The sequence below is a fragment of the Eurosta solidaginis genome, chromosome 4 (assembly GCF_040869045.1).
Source record: "Eurosta solidaginis isolate ZX-2024a chromosome 4, ASM4086904v1, whole genome shotgun sequence".
Lineage (NCBI taxonomy): Eukaryota > Metazoa > Arthropoda > Insecta > Diptera > Tephritidae > Eurosta > Eurosta solidaginis.
In genome coordinates this window covers 195,631,590-195,643,565 of record NC_090322.1, presented here as the reverse complement: position 1 = coordinate 195,643,565, position 11,976 = coordinate 195,631,590, and the positions used below count along the sequence as shown (strand labels likewise).

General features: G+C 37.1%; 1 protein-coding gene across 2 annotated transcripts; it reads left to right on the top strand.

Moving 5' to 3' along the window:
- The first annotated feature begins 3,295 nt into the window (after nucleotides 1–3,295).
- Nucleotides 3,296–6,052, top strand: PIG-A (phosphatidylinositol glycan anchor biosynthesis class A). Of its 2 annotated transcripts, none has more exons than XM_067784493.1 (6): nucleotides 3,296–3,581; nucleotides 3,646–3,736; nucleotides 3,794–4,039; nucleotides 4,100–4,217; nucleotides 4,465–4,584; nucleotides 4,876–6,052. In XM_067784493.1, the coding sequence occupies exons 1-6, from the start codon at nucleotides 3,571–3,573 to the stop codon at nucleotides 5,793–5,795; spliced, it is 1,506 nt and encodes a 501-aa protein (XP_067640594.1). In that variant the 5' UTR covers nucleotides 3,296–3,570; the 3' UTR covers nucleotides 5,796–6,052. The 2 variants fall into 2 exon arrangements, with proteins under 2 accessions (XP_067640594.1, XP_067640595.1); XM_067784494.1 differs by having other exon boundaries at nucleotides 3,297–3,581; nucleotides 3,678–3,736.
- Nucleotides 6,053–11,976: the final 5,924 nt, after the last annotated feature.

Sequence of the window (11,976 nt, the reverse complement as noted above, 5' to 3'; positions counted from 1 at the left end):
GTGTTCGCGCGAACACACCTAGTGATGGGGCGAAAGTTGCGATAAAAAGTATCGGAAAACAAGAAAAAAAACAGCCCGGCCATCACTAGCAAAAAGATTGGAAAATGAGTTTCCGGAAAAAAGTGTGATTGGCTGCAGCTAAAATTGTGGGGGCCTGGCAATATATAAAAAAAAAAAAGGGATCGGTTGACACAACTTCAATAGCAAGGCGCCAACTGCTTTATTAACATTATTGCTACGTCAACTGCACATTCCCACTTATATTTAACGAATCGCCAAACACCCTAGCCGGCTGTGCACGTATTCAAATAAGCATTGTGGAAGAACCAAAAGACTGCAACGAGGAATTGCAGGCCCAACTAATAGAAGAACAAACAAGTGGGAATAAACCTTATCACGGTGGTGTCGTATTGACACAAGTGCAACGTATATAATATTTAGTGAAGTAGGTCGGCATTTCACAGCCACACTTAGTGAGGAAAGTTTTAGTGATTCCCATACGGATTCGGACGGCACTGAGCTAAATGTTGATGAGAACCATTGTAATCCGAAGATAAACCCCTTTCTCTACGTTACGAAGTACCCTACCACCTTCGGAAAAGCGTCCGACCACCAATTCCGCCTCCAGGGCCAGCAGTACGCTGCCGCGTAATACAACTAACGTCAAAATGGCCAAGTCATCCAGATCGTAAAGACCAGCACGAAGCTTTATCACCACCAGGTTCATTCGATTACCTCGGACCAGAGCGCAACAACCACAAACAGTACCAACACGGCGCGCTCGAGACCGCGCACCACAACCAACAACAGCGTCGGCTTCACCGGCAAAGTCAACTTCACCAGCGACAACACGCCGGCAGGGACCCATGGTACGTACTCTGTCGGTCATGTAAGTACCAGCAAGGTATAACTTTAGATATAATTGCCCTACAAAAAATTCTGGTCCCGAAACTTACCCACGCCCATGCAAATGTGACTAGAAATATAACCTATGACTGCATAATAACTAGTCAAACGGCGTGGAATGACGAGAGCATTTTTGCAGGGTAGTTAAAGGAACTTCCAAGTGGTACTTAGAGGATTTTATATAGCCCGGTAAACCATTCGACAAGGATCGATGTCTTTTTTCGTTAAAATTACGACATTTTTAAAATTATCAACATAAAAGATGAAAGGATAGTTTAAGTTATTATAAAAAAACAAAAGTTACACATAAATGATTTCCACTATTTAAGTTTAGCTTGTATTAATCATCTAACCTAAGAATTACTACATGAACAATTATGTTTTGCAACTTGACGAGATATTAAAGAATGCAACAACAGTTTAATATGCAAAATTATTTACACATTTTAACACATTTAAACACTTCCCAACGCGGCTTTTTTGCCTAGTTGATCAAATTTGCCGCGCTGTGCCGGGTCGCGCAGTGCTGCTGACGCTAGGTGTGAATTGCTTCATAAGAATAAATGCAAAGAATATTTTGTAGTGCAGTGCAGTGCTGCGTAGTGCAGCCTAATGTGGCCTTACCTTTAATCTGTCATGTCACCCATTTTATTATACCTTGCATTTCTGACAGATGGTAAATGTCACCTGCTGGCGGAAATGCAGCCAACTTCGCTTTTGCTCTGGGGCATTTTTCTTCCGGTGACAGCGAAACGCAGAGGTTGTTCAAATAAAAATAAAGCAAAAGAAATAAATCAAATCGTTTTAAATTAAAAGAAACAAATTGCAAGTTTCGTATATCCAGCTCATCGGCAAGTTACTCAAAAATCGATCGCAAGATACCCCTCGTTTTTCAGGGATTTATAGTTATCTCAATTAGCACGCTACCTAGCGGAACTGTGTTTTCTATAAATTGTATTGTCACCAAGCCTCAAACTGTGTGCCAAGCTTCAAGTCTCTAGGTCACCGGGAAGTTAGTTAAAAATGGATTGATATACTCCCAAATCAAAACTAATTTTCTTAATATCTCGATCCATGCGCCAGCTAGAGAATTTTTTTTTGATAAAATATTGCATTGTTACCGGGTTCTGACTCACGGCCCAAGTTTTAGGTCTCTAGTTCATCGAGAAGTTACTTAAAAATCGATCGCAAGATTTCAGGGATTTTCAACAATATTCGTTTATCTCGATTCGTCTTTCACCTGGCGGCATTTTGTTTTCCACGAATTGTAGTGCCATCGACTCGCAAACTATATGCTAAGTTTCAAGTCTCTGGATCACCGAGAGGTTAGTTAAAAGCGATCACAAAATTTCGATTTTAAAATTAACTTTCTGTATATCTGGATCCGTGCGACACCTAGCGAATTTCTTTTCACTTGCATTGTAATGTCTCTCAGATCTGAACTATGTTCTGAGTATCAAGTGTCTAGTTCAAAGGGAAGTTACCGAAAAGAGCTTTCCGTGGGTCAAAAATTCGTATGGAAATGAGGTAACAAACATGAAAGGGTCTTAATATAATAAAGGTAATAAAAATAAAAGAATTTTTTTCCTTTAACAGAATGTTAACAAAAACGAAGTAGTAATGTAGGTAACTAATTGAATTATATATAACTTTTAATAAAAACTTAACAGAACATCATTTATTATTTTTCGACAAATTAGGCATAACGTTTTATTTTCTTGCTTCATTTATTTGCTGATAGCAAGGCTGGTAAACCTTAAAATGCTTACATGGATTAAACACTAATTGCCTTTCCTTATCGCAGCAAATTACGCATAATAGAGTTTCTTTATGGTTATTATTGTGTTTCGTACACTTTTCTTCCTCATTTTCTTCATTTTACATGAAATAGGGTGACATGCAATTATTAACAAAAATATGGCTTTATGTCTAATTTCGGGGGAAAGCTGAAGACATTGGTGCTTTATCGGTAACCGTATCGGTAACCTTATAACAGCTGATTCGACCAACCTAATGAGAATCAATGCAATCGATTATTGGTGCCGCTAAGGTCGTAACCGTATCGTAGCCAACCAATTGGGTTTTGGTTTATCGTCGTAACGATAAACAGCTGATTACGTTAGCGATACGGATACAGCGATACGACATACGGCACCAATGACTTCGGCTGAAAAACCCATTTATATTGAGACTCTATAGCATATGCCCTTATGTCTCAATGGAATGGGACTTGACGCCATATGACTTTATGTCCTATGGTTTTATGATATCCCACCTTATTCCCAATCTGCATTGGAAATAACGCCATATGCTGTTATTTCTCAAAAAAATTGGAAATAACGCCATATGGCCTTGTTGCGTATGGTGTTATTGCACCCCACAGGCTTTGTTGCGGTAATGGGAAATATCTCCCGAAAAATGTCCGTGCAGATTTTGGGGAATGTCTATATGCGGTTCTATAAGTCCTTTTTAGAATTTTCAATCCTACATCCTACAAAAAGAAAAGGAACTGAACTGAACAAGGAACAAAAGTTGAGGCTCTTCTCGTATTCACGGTGTACTTATGCCTGCAAACAGAACGGATTATACATTGCACAGCTGATTTCTGGTGTTTTTTTTTTCTTTTTCTGCATCTAAACAAATTTGTGAGACTTACCGAAAATCATGCGGATATGGTAAAAGATATAATTTTTATTTAAAAAAAACTTGTACTAAATTAATTAATTTTATTTTGTGTAGTATGGTAACCGATTTTTTTTATCCAAGCATAGGCGGTGTGGAGGAGCATGTTTTCAATTTATCACAAATTCTACTATTGCATGGACATAAAGTGAGCCATTTTATTTTAAAAATTACCCTGATTGGTAATCAATTTATTTTTCTTCAGGTAATTATTTTAACACATTCATATGGTAATTGCAAAGGCATACGTTATTTAACAAATGGCTTAAAAGTGTATTATCTACCCATTAAACCATTCTACAATCAATGTATACTGCCAACAATGCTATGCCAAATACCGCTTGTACGATGTGTTCTATTGCGGGAGTGCATTGATATAGTGCATGGACATTCAGCATTTAGCACCTTGGCTCATGAAGCCATGATTATTGGAAGTATGTTGGGGTTAAGAGTAAGTAAAAATAATGAAGATATGTAAGTACTTATAGTGCGAGTATATGTGTCCTTGCAGACTGTATTCACAGATCATAGCCTTTTTGGTTTTGCCGATTTATCTGCAGTTTTCACTAATAAAATGTTGCAAATCGATTTGGCAAATGTAAATCATTGCATTTGTGTTTCTCACATAGGTAAGTGATTTATTCTCGAGAAACAATTTTATTCCCGCTACCGACGAGCTGGAAACCGACTTATTTAACATGTCGGCTGGGTGTTGACAAAGTGCATGCATCAAATTTTAAGTATAGCGATGTGATGCCATGTACGAATAAGTCCCTCCCCCCAAGCTTCTTCCGATTAGCTACAAATTCGAAACTGAGGGAATTTCGTGCTTTAAGAATATTTTAAATTTCTATATTTGTTTTTCTTTTTATTAAGGAAAGGAAAACACGGTGCTGCGCGCACATATTCCGAAAGAAAAAGTATCTGTAATACCAAATGCCGTTGACACTGCTCTATTTACCCCGGATCCAAGTAAAAGACCGACGAATGGCACAAGTAATTAACGATTTCGAATGTCGACGGCTGAGTGGAACACCACCCTATCTTGGTGGCTAATTTGAAAACGCCTAACAGTGCCTCAATTTCCTTAAAGGACGCTCTATTTTAGAATTTGCTTCTGAATATGTCTGTATCAAAGCAAATGGAATGCATTCTCGGATGTGATAGAATGGTACTAATGAGTTATAGCGCCTTTCAATCGTTTGCTGAGATGGATCAATCCTCCATTCAGCCGTCTATATTATCTCTTAAATCGCATCTATCCAAATAACATCTACTTTCCTCTAGTTAATATTGTTGTAGCCTCGCGCCTTGTCTACCGTAAGGGCATAGATCTACTAGCTGGCCTCATTCCACGTTTCCGTCACATACCTAACATAAACTTTATCATAGTTGGTGATGGACCTAAACGAGATCTTCTCGAAGAAGTACGTGAAAAAGCCAATATGCAAAATCGAGTGGAACTAATAGGAGCTGTTGAACATTCTCAAGTTCGTGATATTCTTGTTCGTGGGCACATATTTGTGAACACCTCATTAACTGAAGCGTATTGTATGGCTATAGTTGAAGCAGCTTCTTGTGGCTTGCAAGTAGTCTCAACGCGGGTGGGTGGTATACCAGAAGTGCTGCCGAAAAATCTAATAATACTCACAGAACCTGAAATCGATTCTGTTCATAAAGGTGTACTCAAAGCTATTAAACGTTATACGAATTTTTCTGTGAAACAACGCCAGGACATATCAGTGGAGTGCTATGACGAAACCAAAACAGACATGAGTTTACCTAATTATAGACACATTGTCAGTACTTCAACGCTTTCCCAAAACACACAGAAAAGGATGTTAACAAGTAGTAAAAAGTGTCATAAAAACGCTAAGGCGTCTGAAAAGGAATCAAAACAGTTATTTTGTATACAGAATTTGGAAGATGATATACCTGTGCTATGTCCATATAAATGTAATGAAATTGTTGCGTCGCTCTACAATTGGGAAAACGTGACGCAACGTACCGAAAAAGTATATACACGAATTTTAGCTGAACCCGAGAAAACACTTGGAGATCTACTTTACGGCTATCTGCGTAGTAAAGTTTGGCCATTTTTATTGGTGATATCTATGGCGCATATACTATTATTATTTTTGGAATATATACGTCCACGTCGTTGTATGGAGAAAGCCAAAGAATTAACGCTTTTGCGTAAAAACTAGAATTCCATACATAAATGTGTAGGTGTATAGGTGTTATTCAAATTTTTGAGGTATATATTATGTAACCTTTGTGTGTGTTCAATAGATATTATCAAAACGATTTAAATTTAAATTATGATGAAGAACCATTTTTAGGTATATCATCCTTTATAAAACTAAGGATGATTTAATTTAAAAATATTTTTTTAAGACACTTGTGTACCTTATCCCTTTTTGTATTGAAATAAATGTTTATATAGTAACAACAACAAGTTAAATGGAGTTGCACTAAAATGACAGCCTTTGGTCGGGGGAAAAGTCCCGAGTAGCTCCTGTACATAGAGCCAGCTGCAGTGTGAAGTGCTAATATAATAACACTTAAGGTAATCAGGCTTTTAAGTAAAGAAGTGGATGATTCTTTGTGGTAAATTTTTGGAGAATTGTTTGGTTGTTTATTCATTATTTTATTATAATAGTTAACAGTTTTCATAAAAATATTACTAAAATAATAACAATAAGAAAATAGTTAATGGCATTAAATGTTCATTTTTTATTATAGATGCTTGTGGGGCGCATAGTGATAATACAAGAATATATATATATATATATATAAGAACAAAACCATAGAAAAGGGAAATATCTTGAAGTGAGCTTAATATAGCTATTGAACATAAAAAGCTGGAGGTGCAAAGTAAATACTTTCATATAATTAGTTATTACTATATTTTAAAGACAGCGAGAAATTACATTATAGGTCGCAGCAGAATTTCAATATCCTCATGATTGAAACCAAGAAGCCACTGCTTCCCTTCCCTCAGGAACACAGTTTGCCTTCTAATCGTTTGTAACTCTGTAGGTAGTTTATTAAATAATTTACATAATATTGTGGTGTAGAAGTTCCGAAAAAGAGTGGTCCGAAAGCTAGGCATGGTTATGTGAGAAGACGAATTGCTTCTTAGCGATTGACAATAGGGCTTTGTGTACACCCGCCTCTATTAAAGAAAATTTTTAAAACTTTAAAATAATATAAGTGACGTAAGGGAAGGATATTAAGTTTTCTGAAATGATCCATAGAGTGCGTTAGACGACCAACAGGGGCGTAGCCAGAAAATTGCCTTGGGGGGAGCAGTTAAAAAAATTTTTTTTTCAGTTAAATAAAAAAAATGTTGTCTTTAGGTTTAACATTAAAGTACGTGTATTTAGAATATGACATGAAAAAGGTTACATTAAAAACTCAAGCGCATGCGTCGGCTTTTCTTTGCCATTTCATCTAAAACTTCATCAACGGTAACAATTTGATCACGGTGGATGCATAGTGATGCACAGCCATTCAATCGATTTCACTCATCGTGTTTCTCAAATAGTTTTTAGTCAGCCTAAGAGTTGAAAAAGATCTGTCGTTCGTTGCCGTTGTTACTGGAAGCGTACACAAGATTTTCAACAACATGTGAACATTAGGAAAAGCCACAGAATCGGCATTCCTGTAATATTAATCATAGATAAATTGATAAAAAAAAAAAAAACCGTAGTACCTCCTTCAGGAATAAGTAGAATTCATGCTTTTTGAGCCTATGCATGAGATCTAACGTATACGTATATAAAATTCAAAGGAAAGAAACTGATCGAATAGAAAAAAATTTTATTTAAAAAAGTCATACATATTTACACGGAAAAAACACTAAAGTGTTAAAAAAATGTAACACGCACTAAAGTGTTTTTTACATTTTAAAATGTGAAAAACATTATTTTTTTTATTTGATACAAAATTTTACATTTTTGAAATGTGTTTTTGATATGAAAAAAAAAAATGTAGTTATTACATTATAATAATGTGTTTTCCACATGGAAACAACAACAACAACGCGAGAACTAGTATCGTGACGTATTCAGACGCATGGAGTTTTCATATTTGCCTTTTCATTCCAATGAATGTAATCGCGGTTGAGGCAAACGAAAACGACTGAATTGATTATATTCACGAATGCAATAAGTTGGTTGATTTTAAATCAATGTCGATTATGTTCGTTTAAGCAAATGTAATAGAACGTTGTTGTGTTCAATTTTTGCTGTTCTCTGATATGTACGTAGATGGTCGTTAGGCAAATTTTCAAGGAAACTTCTTTATGAAATTATAGTAAAAGTTAACCTGTACATTTGTATATTTAATCAATTGCAGAATTATTATGAAATATATTAAAAATATAATATCACCAACAAAGTAAATACGTAGCAGAACTATCAAGAAAGTTATTAACATAGACATAAAAACATCAAATATTTGAATTGTAACGGCCTAAAAAATCAAATAATCCTGAGGCAAGGGGGAGGGTTTAAACCCCCGTCGCTACGCCCCTGACGACCAGTGTTGCAAATTCTTCGAATAAGACACTTCTGAAGGACTAACAGAGATCTAATCTTGGTGCTGTAGGCACCACCCCAACAACTGACCCCGTATTGCAATTTTGAGTGGATTAATCCATGATACACCAACGTCAGTAATCTATTAGAGCATACATTTCTTAAAGTATCAAAAGAACGTACGGCTGATAGCATATATTGCTTGACAGCAGAGATATGCGATGACCAACTTAGATTTTGTTCTATTATAATACCCAGATTACCGGCCAATTTGTAGGGAAAATCAAGAGGAGCACGACGCAAATTGGAAGAGAAGCTCGGCCTTAGATCTCTTCGGAGGTTATCGCGTCTTACATTTATTTTTTTATTTATAATACCCAGATATTTGAAATCAGTAAAATTTCGATCTCGAAGCATTTCTTGTCGCATCTTGCTATCTGGTCAAAAATTATAGAAGATTTCGGCTGAGTACAATTTGTTGAGCACAACCTGTGTCGCATGAAATCTGATGCATGAACGATTATTTCAGATCCTGGTATTTCCTTACCGCAAAGACTAAAATACATTAACTTAGTTTTGCTGCTTACCACGAGTTTATGGTTTCCAAACCAAGATCTTAACAAGTAAACATCATGTTGTTGTTGTTGTTGGGCAGTGTTATCGATGTGATGGTTCTTTGCCGGATACAGATCCGGTACGCTCCGGTACCATAGCACCATTAAGGTGCTAGCCCGACCATCTTGGGAACGATTTATGAGGCCACATTAAACCTTCAGGCCATTCCCTCCCTCCCCACCGCCAAGTTCCATGAGGAGCTTGGGGTCGCCAGAGCCTCGTCTGTTAGTGAAACAGGATTCGCGGCGGATAGGTGAGGTTGACAATTGGGTTTGGAGAAGCTATATATTGCGCTGGCAACCTGAAGGGTTGCGCTACACAGCCCCTTGAATCTGGTATTTTAGTCGCCTCTTACGACAGGCATACCTACCGCGGGTATATTCTGACCACCTGACCCGCTGGTGTAAGTAAACATCATAATTTATATCAGCAAAAAGGTTAAAAGAGTTATTAGACCCGTATGCGATGGCAAGGTCATCAGCAAAGGCTGTAACTTTACCAATAAATGGTAACAAATATAGTAGATTAAAAACAAAACTGGTCCAAGAACCGAGCCCAGGGGTACTCCTAGTGTTATAAGCCTCGGTTTACTTAGATTATTACCAACTCTTACTTTTTGAACTCTATTTGTAAGGTAGGATTCAAACCAACTGAGGATGTTACCTCGAAAACCAGCGGAATTAAGCTTCTTGATTAGAATATTGTGGTCCACCATATGTTGTTGTTGTTGTTGTTGTTGTAGCGATAAGCAGGCCCTACGAGAGGGGGGGATCTCCCGGGCCCGGGGTTTCTCAGGGGGCTCGCGATTTAGAGGTACTAAGAAATTTTTTTTTATTTAGGAGAGTCTAGTTGGCCCGAATTTCAAAAGCAACGAATATTGATAATAATTTTTTGCCTGGGCCTGAGGAGACAATAAAAACATCAAACAAAAATGTGTTTCTGAGGGGGCCCGCGATTTAGAGGTACTAAGAAATTTTTTTTAATTCAGGAGAGTCTTTAGTGGTACCATGTGCAAATTTTAAGCCGAATTTCAAAAGCAACGAATATTGATAATGATTTTTTGCCTGGGCCTGAGGAGACAATAAAAACATCAAACAAAAATATGTTTCTGAGGGGGCCCGCGATTTAGAGGTACTAAGAAATTGTTTTTAATTCAGGAGAGTCTTTATTGGTTCCATGTGGAAATTTTAAGCCTAATTTCAAAAGCAACGAATATTGATAATGATTTTTGCCTGGGCCTGAGAAGACAATAAAAACTTCAAGCAAAATTGTGTTTCTCAGGGGGGCCGCGATTTAGAGATACTAAGAAATTTTTTTTTTAATTCAGGAAAGTCTTTAGTTGTTCCATGTGCAAATTTTAAGCCGAATTTCAAAAGCAACGAATATTGATAATGATTTTTTGCCTGGTCCTGAGGAGACAATAAAAACATCAAACAAAAATGTATGTTTACATGAATCCAAAATCGTAAAGTTTTCGTGGTGACACTGATGAATGTTCATCTTCAAAAAGTCTTCCAACAATACCACGAACTCTGTATCAAAGTCCAGATTATTTAACTTCGATATCGGTACCGTGAATAATGAGTTTTTGCGATCTGAAGAAGTCAACGAAATAATTCGTCGAGGTCATAAAAATTCCCAAATCTTGCCAAATGGAAAGTGGAGCGTGACTGGTTAGTGTGGAGTATGCAATGATTTGTATTGCCCACCATGTCGTCTGTTAAACACCAATACTGTAAATCGACCTAAAATTTGTTGTCCTGTCGGATGTGAAACTCAAAAGTGGAAAGAAATTTTATATAGAATTTTGGACACTATTTTCGTTTTGAGTGAAAGAGGTCTAGCTTTCAAGGCGAAGGTATATATCTTGGTGAACGAAACGATGGACATTTTTTGGGCATCTAAGGTCTCATAAGCCATTATGATCCGATAATCAGAGATCATTTTGAGAAAGTTAGGATTTCACAACAGCAGCACAAACGTTTACAAGTTCACTATTATTCCCCAGACATTCAGAACGAGTTTATAGAAATTTGTGCAAAGCACGCGAGGGAAATTTTATTAGATCAAGGCACAAAAGCCAAGTATTTTGCTATTATCGCTAGTCAGGTTGACTACGTTAATTTTTCGCTAACTCCATTTCAATTCGAAAGCAACAAATTTTACAGTTCAAGAACGCTTTTTGGAGTTCGTGAACTGTAACCAAAAAACTGGTCAGAAAATCACTGATCTAATTTGCCATACTCTAGGTAAACATGAAATCCCAAGATTGTCGTGCACAAGGGTACGATAACGGCGCCAATATGAAAGGAGCTTACAACGGAGCACTACGGCACATTCTCGACAAAAACTCGAAAGCTGATTACTCGCCTTGTGCAACCCACAGTCTTAATTTATGTGGCGTTGATGCTGCAGAATGTTGCACGGCGGCAATTACTTTCTTCGGAGTTGTACAAAAATGTTTTACTATTTTCAGCAGCACTCCACAACGATGGGACATCCTCAAAAAAACTGTACCGAGCTCTCTTCATAGTCTTTCAGCCAAAAGCCAAATTTGACTGCGCAAGCATACGGCGATGTTACCGGCATTCTCAAGTACATCAACAAGTTGGAATGTATATTGCTGTCCTCAATTTGGTTCAAAATACTGACTACCGAAAAAACGTGGTCCTTCAAGCTAGAGACGCCACCATAGATGTTGAGGTCCGACATCTAGATGCCATATTAACTGATTTGAAGTTGATCAGGCACCAATGGGAAACAATTTTAAACGAATGCAAAGCAGTTTCTATTCAATTGAACATCTCGCCAAAGTTTCAGAACATTCGAAAGAGAAAACCCAAAAGACGTTTTGAAGATAATGGAAATGAGATGATTACTGATGATCCAGTCTGATTTTAAAAACAATACATTCTTGGTGATCGTCGATTCGGTAATCACTGGCATTACTGAACGATTTGCAGCTATGAGAAATTTGAACGAGACGTTTTCCTTTTTGTGGCAATTTGAAGACATGGATGAAACTACGGTTCTGGCGAGTGCAGCAAAATTTGTCGAAAAATACAAGTCGGAAATTTCTCAAAGTTTAGAATGCGAAATAATTCACTTGAAACACATTTACGAAGCAAATTTTGATAAATGTCTCACCATTGGAATTGCTAAATGCCATCTACATATGTTCAAAATCTGTATACGATTTCCCCAACATTTGTGTTGCTTTACGTATCTT